This window comes from Lucilia cuprina, chromosome 5, assembly GCF_022045245.1.
Source record: "Lucilia cuprina isolate Lc7/37 chromosome 5, ASM2204524v1, whole genome shotgun sequence".
In the NCBI taxonomy this organism is placed as follows: Eukaryota; Metazoa; Arthropoda; class Insecta; order Diptera; family Calliphoridae; genus Lucilia; species Lucilia cuprina.
The window spans coordinates 4,683,895-4,704,075 of NC_060953.1; the positions used below are offsets into that span (position 1 = coordinate 4,683,895).

The window sequence follows — 20,181 nt, forward strand, 5'->3', positions numbered from 1 at the left end:
TGACAGTATTTTTTTAGTGTTTGCAAAGTGAAAACGGAAATGAATTAAACGCAAAAAATTTACTAAAAAAAATTAATTAAATTAAATGTAGGTTTTAAGAAAAATTTATAAAAAAAATACAATACTGTTTATTTAGCGTAATTACTTGTTAAAAAAGTGCTTTTAAATGAGAAATATTTGAAGAAATCTAAGCTAAAAGAAGATTTCAGCATTTTGTTAAAACTTTGTGTTATTTTTTGTGAAAATTATTATAAAATCATTTAGTTTTTTTGGTTTTAGTTAGAAGTAAATGATAGCTAATACTTCCATTAGTAGGAATCAGCCAATACCTATAAAATTTGTGGCACACAGCAACTGGCCATTAAACAAATACAATGCGCGCGGTTAAGGGATTTTTTCTATGTATTAAACAGTTTTGTTGTTGTTGTTGTTGTGTTACAATAAAAATCCTCCAATTTTAATAAAAACCAATTTAGTTTAATTTATTAAAGAACATGTAGAGTTAGAGTTTCACTTGGAGTTGTTTTTTTAGTGAGACATTCGCGTGTTTCTACTAATTCGTCATTTCAACTATAAAACAACAACAATTTTATACGAAAAAAAAAACAAAAAATTCCTTAAAATTAAGACAAACGTTAGTGGAATATGAAATTATTTGGTTTCATATTTGTTATTTTAGACATTTTTTTATAAATTAAAGAAATTTTAAAAGTTTCTAGTTATTATAAAACCTTTTTAAGTAAAAAAATTAAGTGATTTTCTTTAAAATTTTATGTTCAATTTTTTTTTTTTGTTTGGTGCTGCTGTACTAAAAGAAAAAAAAACAAAATAAATTGGCAACAGGCAGACAAGCAGAGATAACAAAAACAACTAATTACCACTGTCTCTCTCTCTCACTCTCCCCCACAACATCGATCAACCTAGCAAAAATCTATTTATTAAAACAACAACAAATTGAAACAAAAAAAAGGGAAATAAAAAGTAAAAACAAAAACAAAACTAAATAAAAAGCAAACTCATCATCATCATCACCATCGAAGCAATAAGAAATAAATAATAATAACAACAACAACAACAAAAATTATATACTAATACAAAAGTATATAGATTTTTTGAAAACAAAACAACAACAAAAAAACTGTGATAGCTTAAAACAACAACAAAAATAACAATATTTAACATAATAAAACAACTACTACTACTATTCTTTTACGAGTCGCAACACTTAACCAACAACTTTACTACTATTTTGTGTTAAATTACAGAGAAAAAAAGGTAACATTGAAATGTTTAATTTATTATTTAATTGGTCAATGTTTATTTCCAGTTTTTTTTTTGTGGTTTATTTTTTACATAATCATATACACATATAAATAATTAAGTTCAGGCGACCGAAAGGTAGAAATTTTGAATATTTTATTAAAACAAATAAAACAATTTTCAAAAAATAAGCTTGGAAAACATAGTAAATCTAAAGTTAAACCTATTCAGCTAAAGAAATTTTGCAAATTTAACGTCTATATCCAATTCAGCTAGATATTTTCTATTAAAATCTTAAAAATTTTACAATTCAGCTGATTCAAATTAAAGATAACATTAGGTAAAATAAACTCAGCTAAAGAAATTTGTAAAATTTTAGCTTAAAACCCAATTCAGCTAAATAAATATCTTAAAAATTTGAAAATTTCTTAATTCAGCTTAGCTAAAACAAAGTAAATTTGAAAATAAACCCATTCAGCTAAAGAAGTTTTGCTAACTTAAATTCTATATCCAATTCAGCTAGATATTAAAAACTTCAAAATTTTACAATTCAGCTAAGTGAAATTAAAGATAACATTAAGTAAAACAAATTCATCTAAAGAAATTTGTAAAATTTTACCTTTAAACCTAATTCAGCTAAACAAAATGTCTTAAAAACTTGAACATTTCTTAATTCAGCTTAGCTAAAACAAAGTAAATTTGAAAATAAACCCATCCAGCTAAAGAAGTTTTGCTAACTTAACTTCTATATCCAATTCAGCTAGATATTTTCTATTAAAAACTTCAAAATTTTATAATTCAGCTGATTCAAATTCAAAATAACATTAAGTAAAACAAATTCAGCTAAAGAAATTTGTAAAATTTTACCTTTAAACCTAATTCAGCTAAACAAAATATCTTAAAAATTTGAAAATTTCTTAATTCAGCTAACTTAAAATGAAGTAAATCGAAAGTTTTAGCTATTTAGCCAAAAAATATTTAAGAAATTTTGTTCTTAAGCTAATTCAGCTAGAAATTTTTACTTAAAAACTTAAAAAAATTGCTATTCAGCTTTGCTAATTCAAAGTTAACATTGAGTTTATTATAAATATTGAAAGAAATTTCAATTCAGCTAACTTTTTTTACTATTCAGCTAAGTAAATCTAAAGAAATTTTCCAAAATAATGTTATTTATTAAGTAAATTCTCAATTCAGCTAAGGATTTATGTTATTCAGCTAAGTAAATTTAAAAAGAAATTTTCCAAAAATTGTTATTTATTAAGTAATCATAAAAGTATTGAATTTTGCTTTAAAATACTTTATTCAGCTAACTGTTTTTTGCTATTCAGCTGAGTGAATTTAAAGAAAATATGGTAATCACTAAAATCCCTATTCAGCTGAGATATTTTGCTATTTAGCTAATGAAAATGTGCGCAAATTTTAGTTAAACTTAAGTAATCTCTATTCAGCTAGCTTTTCTTACTATTCAGCTAGCTTTTTTTGCCATTCAGCTGATTGAATTTATAGAAAATATGATAAAAATGTTAGTTTTTAATTAAAAACCCTATTCAGCAGAGATATTTTGCTATTCAGCTAAAGAAAATGTGTGCAAATTTTAGTTAAACTTAAGCAAAATCTATTCAGCTAACTTTTTTTGCTATTCAGCTGCTTGAATTTCCTGCAAAAGTGTAAAGCATTAAGTTTAGCTTAATTATAAACAATTTAGCTGGTGTTAAATGCTATTCAGCTAAGTAAAATTGTCATTTACAACCAGATATACGTTATTCAGCTAAGTTTTTCTTTTGACTTTTTTCGTTGATATTTATATTTTTCTTTATATTTTTAAAACAATTTGTCTTCATCTTCTTGTTCTTCGTTAGAAGTGTCAAAAACACTTTTAGTTTTCAATTTTTTTTTTCGATATAATCTCGGCTAAAGGTCATTGTAACAGCAAGGTGTCTTGTGACGTCTGCTTGTTGTTGTTGTTGCTGTTGTTTTGCCTGTGTTGAGAATGTTACAAAACATAAGGAAGAAAAAGAAAAACACCTGTTTATTAAAATTCTTTCTTTTTGTTTCACTTCTGTGTTTTACTCTCTCTTTCAAAAATATTTATGAAAAGTTTATAAAACAAATTTCATATGAAATTTTGTTTTATAAACCTTTGATAAAAGTTTATGAATAAGAAACTGTTTAAAAAAAACTTTTTTATAAATTTTTTTAATAAAATTTTTAAAAATAAAATTCTTTAATTTAACAAAAATAAATTTAATTAATTATTTATTTTTGTTGTTGTGTTTTTCCTTATTTTTAATTATATATCATTGAATTTGCATGTTTCAAAAGCGAGTGCTGGTGTACTTTTGTTTAGATTTTTGTTTATATTTTGTTCTTTTTTTTCAACATTAACTAACACTCTTGTTATTTTGTTAATGAAAACCTTTATACACCTACCTAACCACCAACAACAACCACCCGCCTCTTCCCCTTTCCATACCACTTTGGTTGACAATTACATTGTTATTAAAAAGCTACTATAACATGGTTTAATGTTTCGTGTTTATTATTATTGTTAAATTGCACAGTTGTTGCATTTAAATGTTTTTTTCTTTGTAAAGAAATTAATGTAACATGTTTACATTTAATGTAGGTGTGTGTGTGTGTATGTAATTGATTTAGTTGTTAGTCATCAAAATACGATTTAGAAGTGTTTAATGATTAAGACGTGTTTTGAAATTAATGATACAAATTAAAGAGACTTTTAATAGAAAATTTATTTAGTAAATTGTTTAGAAATTCTTAAATAATGTTTGTTAGAAACTAAATAATCATTTAAGCTTAAGAAAACTTAATTCAGCTAGCTGAATATGTTATTCAGCTGAGAAATTTTAAGAGAAACTTTATAATAATGTTATTGCTGCAAAAAAAAACTTAATTCAGCTGAGTAATTCTGATATTCAGCTAAAAAAAACTTTAAAGAAATTGTAAAATAATGTTATTTATTAACTAAATATGTAATTTAAGTCAAAAAATCACAATTCAGCTAGCTGAATATGTTATTCAGCTACGAAAATTGTTAAATAACTACAAAATTTTGAAATTTTTTAGCTAAAAATGCAATTCAGCTGAGTAATTCTAATATTCAGCTAATAAAACTTTGCAGAAATTTGCAAAATTATTTTATTTATTAGCTGAGTATATAATTTAACTCAAGAAAACGTAATTCAGCTAGCTGAATATGTTATTCAGCTACGAAAATTGTTAAATAGCTACAAAATTATGAAATTTTTTGATATTTATTAGATTAAGAAGCTATTCAGCTAGTTATTTCTGCTATTCAGCTAACAAAACTTTAAAGAAATTGCAAAATAATGTTATTTATTAACTAAATATGTAATTTAACTCAAGAAATCGCAAATCAGCTAGCTGAATATGTTATTCAGCTAAGCAAATTTTTAAATAACTATAAAATTATGTTATTTTTAGCTAAAAGTGCAATTCCGCTAAGTAATTTTGCTATTCAGCTAACAAAACATTTGCAGAAATTGCAAAATTATGTTATTTATTAGCTGAATATGTAATTTAACTCAAGAAATCGCAATTCAGCTAGCTGAATATGTTATTCAGCTAAGGAAATTGTTAAATAACTACAAAATAATGTATTTATTAACTTTTGAAGCTATTCAGCTAAGTAATTTTGCTATTCAGCTAACAAAACTTTACAGAAATTTGCAAAATTATGTTATTTATTAACTAAATATGTAATTAAACTCAAGAAATCGCAATTCAGCTAGCTGAATATGTTATTCAGCTAAGTAAATTGTTAAATAACTATAAAATAATGGTATTTATTAGCTTAAGAAGTTATTCAGCTAAGTATTTCTGCTATTCAGCTAACAAATTATTGCAGAAATTGCAAAATAAGTCAAGAAATTACAATTCAGCTAGCTGAATATGTTATTCAGCTAAGTGAATTGTTAAATAACCATAAAATTATGACATTTATTTGCTAAAAATGCAATTCAGCTAAGTAATTTTGCTATTCAGCTGACAAATTTTAGCAGAAATTGCAAAAGAATGTAATTTATTAGCTAAAATTGTTATTCAGCTAATAAAACTTTACAAAAAATACAAAATAATGTTATTTATTACGTAAATAACCATTACGACTCAAGAAATTACAATTCAGCTAGCTGAATACGCTATTCAGCTAAGAGAATTGTTAAATTACTATAAAATTATGATATTTATTAGCTAAAAATATAATTCAGCTGTCTTTTATTGCTATTCAGCTAAGTAAATTTCACTAAAATAATAAAATAATATAATTTATTACAGAAAAACTTAATTCAGCTGCAATATTTTTGTAATTCAGTTTAACTTTTTTCGCTATTAAGCTGCGTAAACTTTATTTATGACAAAAAAGAAAGAAAAACTCAATTAAGCTAAAATATTTTACTATTCAGCTAAAAAAGAAATTTAGTTAATTTGATAAATTTTTTCACTTTATGAAATCAATACTAATTTGTTGTCAAGTTAAGGAATTTCAATTAAAGATAAGCTAAATTAAAACAAGTGTTTTGGTAAGCTATAAAGATTATTTAAAAAAAAGTTTATAAGCTAAACCTAAATGGAAAAATTTCCAAAGCAATTGCTTAAATAAAACTTTTATAAAACTTTTTTCTTTTTTTAATGATCACAACTCTTCTAAAGTTCATGAACTTTGTTCTAAAGTTATAAGTTAATTTATGTAAATCAAATTGCTTTTGCTAGTCATTTTCAGTTTTAAACCATAAAACTTATATTATCTTTGTAAATTATATTTAATAACTTGTTAATGATTGCTATTACATTTTAATATGTAATCATTTATTATATTTGTTTTTATTTTTATAACTGTTATAAAAATTTTTATTTTAAATTAAACAATTGTTAAGACTTTAGTAAATTTCTTAAGTTTATAGCTAGTAAATAAACGAAAAATTGTATAGTTAGTTAGTTTGAAAGGAGGATGTACATATATACATCAAATTTGAAGAAATAAATCTAGGCCTCTATCGGGCCTGTTATGCGCTCCTTAACCAGTGCCACAGGGGGAATCGAACCCACCACCTCCGCTCTACCAGACTAGAACACTAACCACTAACCTACCGGAGGCATAGTTCTGTTCTTTTTCTGTTTTAGTTCTGTTCTAGTTCTGTTCTAGTTCTGTTCTAGTTCTGTTCTAGTTCTGTTCTAGTTCTGTTCTAGTTCTGTTCTAGTTCTGTTCTAGTTCTGTTCTAGTTCTGTTCTAGTTCTGTTCTAGTTCTTTCTAGTTCTGTTCTAGTTCTGTTCTAGTTCTGTTCTAGTTCTGTTCTAGTTCTGTTCTAGTTCTAGTTCTGTTCTAGTTCTGTTCTAGTTCTGTTCTAGTTCTGTTCTAGTTCTGTTCTAGTTCTGTTCTAGTTCTGTTCTAGTTCTAGTTCTGTTCTAGTTCTAGTTCTGTTCTAGTTCTGTTCTGTTCTAGTTCTGTTCTAGTTCTGTTCTAGTTCTGTTCTAGTTCTGTTCTAGTTCTGTTCTGGTTCTGTTCTAGTTCTGTTCTAGTTCTGTTCTAGTTCTGTTCTAGTTCTGCTCTAGTTCTGCTCTAGTTCTGTTCTAGTTCTGTTCTAGTTCTGTTCTAGTTGTGTTCTAGTTGTGTTCTAGTTCGGTTCTAGTTCTGTTCTAGTTCTGTTCTAGTTTTGTTCTAGTTGTGTTCTAGTTGTGTTCTAGTTGTGTTCTAGTTGTGTTCTAGTTCTGTTCTAGTTGTGTTCTAGTTCTGTTCTAGTTCTGTTCTAGTTCTGTTCTAGTTCTGTTCTAGTTCTGTTCTAGTTCTGTTCTAGTTCTGTTCTAGTTCTGTTCTAGTTCTGTTCTAGTTCTGTTCTAGTTCTGTTCTAGTTCTGTTCTAGTTCTGTTCTAGTTCTGTTCTAGTTCTGTTCTAGTTCTGTTCTAGTTCTGTTCTAGTTCTGTTCTAGTTCTGTTCTAGTTCTAGTTCTGTTCTAGTTTTGTTCTAGTTCTGTTCTAGTTCTGTTCTAGTTCTGTTCTAGTTCTGTTCTATTCTAGTTCTGTTCTAGTTGTGTTCTAGTTGTGTTCTACTTGTGGTCTACTTGTGTTCTAGTTGTGTTCTACTTGTGTTCTAGTTGGGTTCTAGTTGTGTTCTAGTTGTGTACTAGTTGTGTTCTGGATGTTTTCTAGTTGTGTTCTAGTTCTGTTCTAGTTATGTTCTAGTTCTGTTCTAGTTCTGTTCTAGTTCTGTTCTATAGAAAATTGTTAATATCAGTCCATTTGTTTTAACAATAAACTCATTTCAGTAGCTATATTTTATAGTTGTTAACTAAATTTGATTTGTAGTGAAAAAAAACAGCGAATTATCTTAACTGGACATTGCACAGTAGTTGGCTGCGTGTTATAAACATAAAATAAATTATCAGATATTTATATTTAACACATTCATAACTAATGCTAACTACTAGTACAGCTATGAAAACAATTTGCAAATAAACATTTTTTTTATATACATACATAGATACACACACACATAACACGCGTTTATAAGGAAAAAAATAAAACTATTTTAAATTATTTCTAAATGATGAGGGCATAATTAAATGAATAAATAAATATTATTATTGATAATAAACTAAATAAACAAATAAATAAATCGCTTAAAATACCAATAAAATATATATATTTTTTTCATAAAAGAACTTATTTGAACGAGATAATTTGTTTTATAGGTTTTTTTTGTATGTACAGTACTTATGAAAATATTTATCATTTTGACCGTGAATATATGTTATGTAAATAACATAACGTTTTTTTATCAATCATAATCATTATTTTATGAACAATTAAAGAGATAGGAGAAGAAAGAGCGAAAACAAAGAAACGATAAATGAAATTAAATGTTAAAACAATGAAATACACTTAAAGATAAAATTTCGCAAAGAGAAGCCTAATTGTGAATTAACTCATAATCTTTTTGTATAAAGCAGAGGACGGCAAAGAGCTCTAATGCTCTCTTGATCTTTAACGTTTACCAACAGAGAGTAACACAAGAGCTCTCTTCTCAAGAGCTATGATAGCAAGAGAGCTCTTTTGCCGATAACTGCTCAATTTACATTATCTCCCAAAATACCTTTCTATGTTTGTTTTACAGAATTTTGTCTATAAGTATTTCTGCTTGCTAATTATAAAATAATAATATTATTCTTTCTTTAAGATAAGAAAGTGTTAAAAAGATATATTGCATTATATACTCATAATGATGTAGATAATTTTGAATGAAATTATAAATATTTTTAAGTAAATGCTGCCCTCTATTTATTCTAATATAAACAAATTACTCAATTCAATTAATATCACTTAATAGACTAGACAATTGTCTTTAATAAATAAATTAATAATTGAAGCAATGGAAAATTTTCAAATATACATTGTAGAATAGAAAAAATATATCTATTGCCAGAAATCAAGATAAATATTTAAACTCCTTTTTTTGATGATGTTATAGATTGTTTTAATAATAAAACTTTTCCTAAAAATATTGTTTTTAAGGTCATTTTACTATTTTTATTTTATTTTTTTAACATTTTTTTATTTACAATAAATTCGTGTTCTTTTTTATTTTTTTAATGAAATTGTCTATGAGTCAATTTGATTAAATAATAATCGTTTATACTTATAAAAAAGCGCAATAATTGCAAATAGACTTTGCTCAAAAAGTCTGTCTGTTTCATTTAAACGGAATGAATGAAAAATTTTTAAAAATAAATTATATTATTGATAACAACAAAGAAATTTAATTTCAAATTTAACTCTGCACTTATTAAGAACAATTATTTCAAAAATGTTTTTAGAAAGATAGATAGATAGATAGATAGATAGATAGATAGATAGATAGATAGATAGATAGATAGATAGATAGATAGATAGATAGATAGATAGTTCTGTTCTAGTTCTGTTCTAATTCTGTTCTAGTTCTGTTCTAGTTCTGTTCTAGTTCTGTTCTAGTTCTGTTCTAGTTCTGTTCTAGTTCTGTTCTAGTTCTGTTCTAGTTCTGTTCTAGTTCTGTTCTAGTTCTGTTCTAGTTCTGTTCTAGTTCTGTTTTAGTTCTGTTCTAGTTCTGTTCTAGTTCTGTTGTAGTTCTGTTGTAGTTCTGTTCTAGTTCTGTTGTAGTTCTGTTGTAGTTCTGTTGTAGTTCTGTTCTAGTTCTGTTGTAGGTCTGTTGTAGTTCTGTTGTAGTTCTGTTGTAGTTATGTTCTAGTTCAGTTCTAGTTCAGTTCTAGTTCAGTTCTAGTTCTGTTCTAGTTCTGTTCTAGTTCTGTTCTAGTTCTGTTCTAGTTCTGTTCTAGTTCTGTTCTAGTTCTGTTCTAGTTCTGTTCTGTTCTAGTTCTGTTCCAGTTCTGTTCTAGTTCTGTTCTGTTCTAGTTCTGTTCTAGTTCTGTTCTAGTTCTGTTCTAGTTCTGTTCTAGTTCTGTTCTAGTTCTGTTCTAGTTCTGTTCTAGTTCTGTTCTAGTTCTGTTCCAGTTCTGTTCTAGTTCTGTTCTAGTTCTGTTCTAGTTCTGTTCTAGTTCTGTTCTAGTTCTGTTCTAGTTCTGTTCTAGTTGTGTTCTAGTTCTGTTCTAGTTCTGTTCTAGTTCTGTTCTAGTTCAGTTCTAGTTCAGTTCTAGTTCAGTTCTAGTTCAGTTCTAGTTCAGTTCTAGTTCAGAACTGTTCTTAAAATGTCTCAACATAAAATTTTTTAAATCAATTTAATATATTTTAATATAAATGTCTTGACATAAAAAGTTATGTTAAGACATAAATGTCATGATATGTTTGAAGTATAAAAGTTTAAAACTTTTAACAAGATTTTGGAAATATTTCAAGTTTTGACACAAATGCATATCATTTAAAATAATTTGTCTTGACATAAATGTCTTAATATAAAAATTAATGTCAAAACATTGATATCGTGACATAACAAAATTTTATGTTAAGTTATTAATGTCTTGATTAAGCGAAATAGAAAATGCTTAAGATTTCAGTAATATTTTTGTTTAGATATTTATTAGACATGATTTGTGTCTTGACATAAATGACAAAACATAATTTATGTTAAGACTTATGTTTGCACAAATAGAATTTTAGATCAGATTTTTATCAATTAAATTTATTTTTATCATATTTTAACATAAATATATTGACATTTCATTTTATGTCTAAAAATATGTCAAGACATAAAAAATATGTCAAGACATAAGAAATGTGTCAAGACATAAAAAAGTGTAGGTAACCATTTAAAATCACGGAAAAATTACTGCAATGTATTAATAATGATATTAAAAAAACTATTACAAGATTTCGTCCTTAATGCAAATGTCTTGACATTAAACAAAATATGTCATGACATTGATGTTAAAACAAATTTACCATCAAGTTCTAAACATTAATTTTAAAAGAAGATTAATAAAATGTTTTAGCTTTATTTAAGCAAAACAAATATTCACTTCATAAAAATATCATTTATGTCACAAAAAATGTCTTGACATAATTGTCATAACATAAAAATTTATGTCATGACATAATTTTTTTTCAATTTTCTTATTTTCGCACGGAAAATTATCAAACAATGATAACATTTAATAAGCTTTATCTACATTGCGTTTCAAGGGCTTCCACCCATTTCCATTCACATTTCAAATTCAAGTGTTTCTGACAGACGTCTACTCAATAGTGTATTTTTTTGCTAAGTTTAACTAAATATCAAACAATGTATAGCCAGGCACACTCATATCTGAGTATTTCTATATTATGTTTGTTGTCTTTTATTGTTGCGTTTTATGAACACGAGTTTTAATGTTTCAATTGTATGTATTTTAACTTAAAAAGCGTTTGCTGCTTATAATGATTGGTACGATGTGTAGAAATATTGTTGCAAATAACGTGATCATGTTGTCAATGTCTGGCTTGCAAAATAAATAAATAATTTTTATAATAAAAACTTATTAAAAAGCAAATACTACGAATATAACTATTTAATTAACAGCAAATCTTTAAACGGAAAAATATTATTTACACTCAATTGTAAATAATCTCATTTTAAAACTATTGTTTAATGTTTTAAAAGTGGAATACATAAAGTATTGTGGAATACAATTAGAAATTAATAAAGAATAAATAAAATGAAACTATTAAATAAATGGAACATTGACAAATATTAAATAAGAACATTTTTTTCAATGTTAATCTAATTTTTCTTTTCAAATATTTTACCATAAAAATGCTATAATTTTTTAAACAAACTATTTTCCGCTTTTAAATATTTAATTTTGGGCTTATTTTTTAAAGTGGAACGTATGTGGATTGTAATCTCATTTTTAAGCTAGAAGAGAAAAATTGATGGCAAACGAAAGCTTTTTAGGAGTACTATAAATATAAAGTAGAAATTGGTCGTATCGTTGCATTCTGTTTAAGAAATTTTTAAAATTAATTTTTTTTTGTGTTTTTTGAAAAAAAAATGTGGAAAATGTTTTTCCTCGACAGTTTTGACAAAAATGTCTTGAAATTATATAGATTTTATTAAATCTTAGGAGATTTTTCACATTAACGCTTCAAAATTCCTTCTATAGAGCTGTTTTAAGAAAGTGAAACGTATGTGGATCGTAATCTCATTTTCAAGCTAGCGGAGAAAAATTGATTCCAAATGTAAGCTTTTAAGAAGTACTATAAATATTAAAAATTTATTTGCTATTTTGTGGTATTTTGTTAAAAAAATTTGCAAAAGAAAATTAAAAAAAAAATCAAAGAATTGAAAAAAAAAATTTAAAAAAATATTTCTTCTTAACAATTTTGTCAAAAATGTTTTAAAATAATATTGAATTTTATTAAATTACAATAGATTTTCACTTTAACGCTTTAAAATTTCTAATATAAAACAGTTTTAAGCAAGTGGAACGTATGTGGATCATAATCTCAAGTTGAAGTTAGCTTAGAAAAAATGATAGTAAATGAAAGGTTTCTATGAGTATTCAAAATATTGAAAGTATTTTTGATAATTTAATGAGTTTTCTTAAAGAAATTTTGGAAAAATACCAAAAATTTAATTTTTTTTATTTTTTTTAAATTTATTTTCCTTAAGATCATAAAAATTAACAAAACCATAACAATCCGAATGTTTATTAGCTTAAAAAATCATTGTTACACTGTAATCCATATAAATAACATTTTAAATTATTTGTTTATTTTGTTATTCATAATAAATTCTCAATAAAGTAAATTTATTATGAGCAAAAATCATTTATTTACATTTTCTATATCAAATTTTATTTACTTAAAAATGTAGCAGTTTGATTATTTATTTAATTGTTTGTTTTTGTTATAAATATGTTGTGGATAATTTCAATATAAATACGCTAATTTAGCTTTAAAATAAACGATTAAAATGATTTTTAAACTTTAAGATTTTTTTTCTATTTAAAAGGAAAAACGATTAATTCTTAAGAAATTCTATAATTTTTAAATGAAGTAAACGAAAAACCTCTTTAAATGATTACAAAATAATGGATAAGCCACGCAACAACAGAAGGGTGGGTTTAAAATTTATACGCAATTTTTTTTTAGTTTGATAAATAAATGCTAGTAGATTTAGTTTATAACTTTATTCAGTAGTTTTAATTCTTTTGCTTTTAAGCGCTTAACAGCATAGACTTTGTCATGGTTATCACTAACAGTTGGACATTTTTATCTATGTTAAATATTTTTTATTTACAAAGGAAATCGTTTATGATACAAACAATAAATATAGGGGCAGATTGAGTAAAAATGTAATTATAAAATTATGAATAAAAGGCATTTTTAAGCAAGTGGAACGTATGTGGATGTTAATCTTAATTACAAGCTATCTCAGGAAATTTGATGGCAAATGAAAGCTGTTTATCTCTTTAATTAAAAGCAATTGAAATTTTCTTCATTTAAGCAATTTTGTAAAACATTTTTTCAAAATATTTAAATTTTTTAAAATTGTGAAAGGAAAATTTAAAAAAAAAAAATTAAAATTTCAATATTTTAAAATCTTTAAGCAAAGAATTTGTTGTAAATTGTTTGCTAAAATAAATTTCATAGTAAAATTCCCAATATGAAGGTAATTTTAGAAAGTGGAACCTATGTGGATCCTAAGCTCATACTCAAGCTAACGCCAAAAAATTGATAGCAAATGAAAGCTGTTGACCCCTGTAGTAAAATGCAATCGAATTTTGCCTCTTTTAAGAGATTTTGCAGAACATTTTTTCAAAATTTAAATATTTTTTAAAATTTTGGAAAAAAATTTTCTGAAATTTTTATTAAAATTTCAATATTTTAAAACTCTTAAGCAAAGAATTTGTTGAAAATTGTTTGCTGAAATAAATTTCATAGTAAAATTTCCAATACAAAGATTATTTTGAAAAGTGGAACCTATGTGGATCGTGAGCTCATATTCAAGCTAGCGCCAAAAAATTTATAGCAAATGAAAGCTGTTAATCTCTACAATTAAAAACAATCGAAATTTTCTTCTTTTAAGCGATTTTGTGGAACAATTTTAAAAATTTAAATATTTTCTTTATTTGCAGAAAATATTTTTTTTTCTTAAGAAATTTTTATAAAATTTTAGAAAAAAATAAAATTTTTGATATTAAAAAATGGATTTTGTTATTGTAATATATAGAAATAACTTTAGGCTTAATGTAAATTGGTTTTTCATAAACACATTTGTAATATTAGGATTATTTTAGCAAGTGGAACGTATGTGGAACATAATCTCATTTTGAAGCTAGCTTAAAAAAATCGATAGCAAATAAAAGCTTTTGCAAAATACTATTAAAATTAATGAAAATTTTTAATTTTGCAACAATTTTGTTTAAGAAAATTTTAAATTTTTTTACAAAAATTTAAAAATTTTAAACTTTTTCAACCTTTTTATTATTATCAGCAGTGTGTTGGTTATTTTGAGCAGTTGTTTCATTGTTGTGTTTTTTATTAACATTGACATTTAATTTATTTATGTATTTTTACATATCTAAACTCATCAATAATGAACATTTGTTATTTTTGATGTTTTTTTTCACAAATTTTTGACTTTTTGTCACTTTTCTATTAAAGAACATGTGAATTTTAACGCGTTTACTTATCAGCAAAGAATTTTATTTTAGCTCTATTTAGTTATGGTTAAAATATAACCAATCATTATAATTATTTAAGTGTTAGTTGCTTAAATTTGGTGTGATAACAGTTATATACAATTTTTTTAGATTTTTTTTTTTTTGCTTTTTGCCATTTTTATTTTCAATCGGTTTATGGGCTGGCTGGAGTCAACGTCATAAATATTAAATACTTGCAAACAAATTGAAAACGTTTGGCTGTTGTGTTTTTAACATGCGTATAATTAAACCGTGGTGTTGTCTCGTACTTTTCTATAGAGTTTAATGTAAAGTACTTTTTTCGAAGTGATTTATTTTGAATGTCAAAAAAAAACTTTGAAATATTTAATGGAAATTTCCATTAATTTGCTAAATATAAAATGCGAGAACAAATTTCATAATTCTATTAGTTAAAGGGAAAAAATTAAGCGGATATTTGTTTAAAAAGAAAAATTAAATTATTTTATAATTGTTTAATTAATATTTGTAAAATTGTTAAAAAAAACTCTACGAATTCTTTAATAATACCAGAGAAAGTAATATTTTTACTTTAAGTCTTAATGTTCTAAATAAAAAGTGTTAATTGTGTAAGCAAATACTTTTAAATATTTTACTTAAACAATAATAAAAACAAATTTAACAATAACTTTGTTTAAAAGCCATTAATAAGCTTTATATAGCCAGTGGATTGTATGTGGAACGTAATCTCATTTTTTAGCTAGCTTGAGAAAATTGATAACAAATGAAAGCTGAACACATATATTACATAAATTTAACGAATTTTCATAAAAAATTTCAATTTAATTTGACAAAATTTAAAAAAAATTAAACAAATTAAAAAAATTAGAAAATTTTCTTTTAAAAATCTTAAATTTTTAAATTTTGTTTTAAAAATTTCTTGGAAATGCTTTAATTTTATATAGATAATACTAAGGCAAGTGTGTTTAAGATGTTTGCAAACAAAAATTCTACAAAAAAGGCTTAATTTACAAAGTGGAACGTATGTGGAACGTATGCTAATTTTCAAGCTGGATCAAAAAAATTGATGGCAAATGAAAGCCTAGGATCAAAATATTATAAAACCAATGAAATTTTGTAGATTTAGGAACTTTCGTAGAGTAATTTAGTTAAATTTCTAAAAAATAAAAACTTGAAAATTTGTTTTTTTTTTAAATTATGAAAATTTTTTTAACATTTTTTTTAAATGTACTTTATTGCTTTCTTGTAATTTTAAATTAATGATGTATTACATTTCTTTTCGAAAAATTTTCTTAGAAAACTTTTTAAAGCAAGTGGAACGTATGTGGATTGTAACCTCATTTTCAAGCTAGATCGAAGAAATTGGTGGCAAATGAAAGCCTAGGATAAAAATATTATAAAACTAATGAAATTTTGTAGATTTAGTAACTTTCGTAGAGTAATTTAATTAGATTTTCAAAAATAAAAATTTGAAAATTTGTGATTTTTTTTTAAATAATGATTTTTTTTTTAACAAATTTTTAAAAAAAAATTGTAGTTTATTGCTTTCCTTTAATTCTAAATTAAGGCTGTGTTACATTTCTTTTCGAAAATTTTTCTTAGACAGCGTTTAAAGCCAAGTGGAACCTATGTGGAACGTAACCTCATTTTCAAGCTAGCACGAAAAAATTGATGGCAAATGAAAGCTAATTTTAAAAACTATAAAATAGTTATGAAATTTAGTTGTTGGAAAGAATTTTAGATTAAAATTGATTAAAACAAAAATTTTTTAAAAATTGTTTTTAAATTTTTAAAATTTTAATTTTTACAGAATCCCTTTAATTTAAATACCGTACGTAAAATAGCTTTTAACTATTATCAACACAAACTAGGCCACCAACTGCAACAGACCCTTAACGAAGCTGGTACTTCGTTTAACTTAACCACCTTTAAAAGACCCACAACTACAAGCGGCGAGGGACATGAAAAGCCACAAACCTCTAAACAAGCTTTAAGAAAGGAAAAACATAATTTAAATTTATATAGAAATAATAGCATCTATACCTTTAAGTACACCGATGAGGATTTGAAAGGCTATAGAACTACAAAGATGTCGAACAATAAAGAAACTATAGAGTGAGTGTGAATCAAATATCGTTTGTAATTGAGAACTTAAACTAAAAATTTCTATATATTTTTAGAGCTAAACAACCTTTAACTACAACAACAACGACGACTAGTGTTAAACCTAAGATCCAGCCCAAATATGATGTCCATCGCGATGTCTTGACCCATGAGGTTGTGATCAAACAGACCGGCTATAATGCTCCCGATAAAAGTATACCCTATGGCCTGAAACAATGCTGGCAAAATTGGTCTTTTTGGTCCATGTTTGCCGGTATTATACCCATTTTACAATGGCTACCCAAGTACTCGCCCAAACGTGATATGGTGGGTGATATTATGGCCGGTTTTACGGTGGCCATTATGCATATTCCTCATGGCATGGCTTATGGTATATTGGCGGGTGTATCACCTGGTAATGGTCTCTATATGGCCATATTTCCCACCTTGGTTTATATGATATTGGGCACCTCGAAACATATTTCTATTGGCACCTTTGCTGTGGCCAGTATGATGACTTTAAAGGTAGTACAAAGTTATAGTTCGGATACAGCGGTAGCCGGTTCTGAAGTAGTGGCTACGGCGGTGGGTGCACAAGCTCCTCCTACTCCTTTAGAAATTGTCACCACTCTGGCCTTTACAGTGGGTCTTTTGCATGTAAGTTTACAAATACTTTTTAACTAGGAACTTTTTTTATTGTTATTTTTTCTTTCCAGCTTGCCATGGGCTTCTTTAGACTGGGCACTTTGTCCTCTTTACTAAGTGAACCTTTGGTTAATGGTTTTACCACCGGCGCCGCTTGTCATGTAGTTACTAGTCAATTGAAAGATGTTTTTGGTGTCCATGTGCCCCGTCACAAGGGCGCCTTTAAAATAGTCTACACCCTCATTGATCTCTGCAAGGCCATGCCTCAAACTAATCTAGCTGCAGTCGTTTTCTGCTTTGGCATTATTGTCTTCATGACCATTTGCAATGAAATCATTAAACCCTGGCTGCGTAAACGTTGTCGTTTTCCTCTACCCGCCGAACTCATAGCTGTCATAGGAGGTACTGTCATATCCATGCTGGTGAAGGTGAAAGAGAACTATGACATCAAACTAGTGGGTGAGGTACCCAAAGGTTTGCCTATGCCGGTATTACCTCGTTTTGATTTGGTTCCTTCTTTGGTGGTAGATTCTATAGCCATTGCTATTGTCACCTATTCCATTGTCATGTCGTTGGGTTTGAATTTTGCCAAAAAACATTCTTATGAAGTCCGTCCTAATCAGGAATTATTCGCCATGGGTATAGGCAACATAGTGGGTGGCTTTTTCCAATGTATACCCATGGCTGCCTCTTTATCGAGATCCCTTATACAAGAACAAACTGGTGGTGCCTCCCAGTTGGCTTCTTTAGTATCCGCCATACTGATATTGATGACTTTGTTTTGGACCGGGCCCTTCTTTGCTTTCTTGCCAAGGGTTAGTTTTTGCAATTATTAAAATTTGTTATCCTCTAAAGTTTTCTTTCAATTGTTTTCAGTGCGTTCTGGCTGGTGTTATTGTGGTGGCTTTGAAGCCCATGTTTATGCAGGCCAAGGAGTTAAAGAAGTTTGCCAAACAAGGCAAATTGGAAGTATTAACCTGGTTGTGCACATTTATATGTGTGGTTCTAATAGATATTGATATTGGGTAAGAGTTGGAAACACAAGTACTTTTACTAGACTAAAGACTAGATTGTAGACTAGGCTGTAGACTAGACTGTAGACTAGACTGTAAGCTAGACTATAGACCATATTGTAAACTAGACTTTAGGCTAGACTATAAACTAGATTATATATTAGATTATGGAATAGACTAGACTATATATTAGATTACAGACTAGACTATAAACTATACTGTAGACTAGACAACAGAGTACACTATAGACTATGCTATAGACTATAGACTAGACTATAGACTAGACTATAGACTAGACTATAGACTAGACTATAGAATAGACTATAGACTAGACTATAGACTAGACTATAGACTAGACTATAGACTAGACTATAGACTAGACTATAGAATAGACTATAGACTAGACTATAGATTAGACTATAGACTAGACTATAGACTAGACTATAGACTAGACTATGGACTAGACTATAGACTAGACTATAGACTAGACTATAGACTAGACTATAGACTAGACTATAGACTAGACTATAGACTAGACTATAGACTAGACTATAGACTAGACTATAGACTAGACTATAGACTAGACTATAGACTAGACTATAGACTAGACTATAGACTAGACTATAGACTAGACTATAGACTAGACCATAGACTAGACTAGATTAAACTAGGCTTTATACTAAGTAAATTTAAACAATTCCTTTTTTCCTTTCCAGTCTTTTAATTGGCATTTGCGTTTCCCTGCTAACGCTGTACATCAAGGGCCTGAAGCCCTACTCCTGCCTGCTGGGCTATATACCCGAAGCATCTGCGGTCTATGTGGACATAAGCCATCATCGCAATGCCTTCGAAGTGCCCGAAACGAAAATTTTCCGCTATATAGGTTCCTGTAACTTTGCTACCTCTCTATATTTCCGCAAAAATCTCTACAATGCCTTGGGCATGGACAATGAGAAAATGCGGAGAGCTTCCTATATGCCTTTAGCGCAGAATGGTTCTCTGCCGGCTACCAATGGCGGCAGTGCGTTTAGTAATCTAAATTCATCTTTCCGTTTCTTGGTATTGGATTTCTCTATGTTGGGTCACATAGATGTGGCAGGCTGTAAACTGATATCGGATATTAAGAAAGAGTTGGAGAAACGTAGTATACGCATGTTTATAGCCAGTCCCTCGGATAGAGTGTACGATACTTTAGTGCATAGTATGGCTTTGGGTGATGGACCCTTTGAAATATTTCCCACTTTACATGATGCAGTAGAGTATGCAAATGCCTGTCGTACGGCGTGATATTTAGAGATAATGAAAATGTTATTAGATAAATTGTCCTTATGACAATGATGTGTTGTAGTAGTGTTATACATAGTTAAGGAATATGTGCTTAATTTTTCGATATGTTTAGTTTTTGCTAAGTTACTTAAAAAGGGGAAAGAAATTGTAGCATACTTTAGGGCGGTTTTAATATTAAGCCTTAGGTTTTGTTAAAGAAAAATTAAAAACATTTAATTTTCTGTAAAAAATGTAAACAAAATTGAAAAAAAAAACAGCCATAATTTATAATTTTCCTAAGTTAGATGTAAAAGAAAACGAAATTTGTAAACTAAAACTTTGAACTCAACATTTATGTTGTTTTTATCTCTACAAGTGCCTGAGTTATAAACTAAACATTTCTGGTTAATAATTTGTTCAAAAGAAAAAAAATCAAAACTTAAACTTTAGTAAAGACAACATTTTAAACTTATTGTGTAAAAAAAAAATTATATATATTTTTTATATAAAAGCTAAACTTAAAATTAAAGAAAAAATAATTAAATATTGTACTTAATTTTCTATTTATATTTTGTAAATAAAAAACAAAATGACATAAATTTCTCTTAAAGTTCCCTAGCAAAATGAACAATTTATAAGTTGTCTTATTAAGTTAATTTATTAAAAAACTTTTTTTTTCATAAATTTATAATTAAATTATAAGTTCAAAACAAACAGAAACAAATTGTTGAAATTATAAACGAAATTTATTACAATAAAGAAAAAAAATC

General features: G+C 26.7%; 1 protein-coding gene across 2 annotated transcripts; it reads left to right on the top strand.

The window, feature by feature from the left end:
- Window positions 1-18: 18 nt before the first annotated feature.
- On the top strand, window positions 19-19,935 carry LOC111681235 (solute carrier family 26 member 6). 2 transcript variants are annotated; one of them, XM_023442985.2, is made up of 6 exons: window positions 19-87; window positions 16,195-16,499; window positions 16,565-17,144; window positions 17,204-17,947; window positions 18,009-18,157; window positions 18,862-19,935. In XM_023442985.2, exons 2-6 carry the CDS (start codon window positions 16,474-16,476, stop codon window positions 19,430-19,432), a joined length of 2,070 nt encoding a protein of 689 aa, XP_023298753.1. In that variant the 5' UTR covers window positions 19-87; window positions 16,195-16,473; the 3' UTR covers window positions 19,433-19,935. The 2 variants fall into 2 exon arrangements, with proteins under 2 accessions (XP_023298753.1, XP_046808200.1); XM_046952244.1 differs by lacking the exon at window positions 19-87 and adding an exon at window positions 1,079-1,275.
- Window positions 19,936-20,181: the final 246 nt, after the last annotated feature.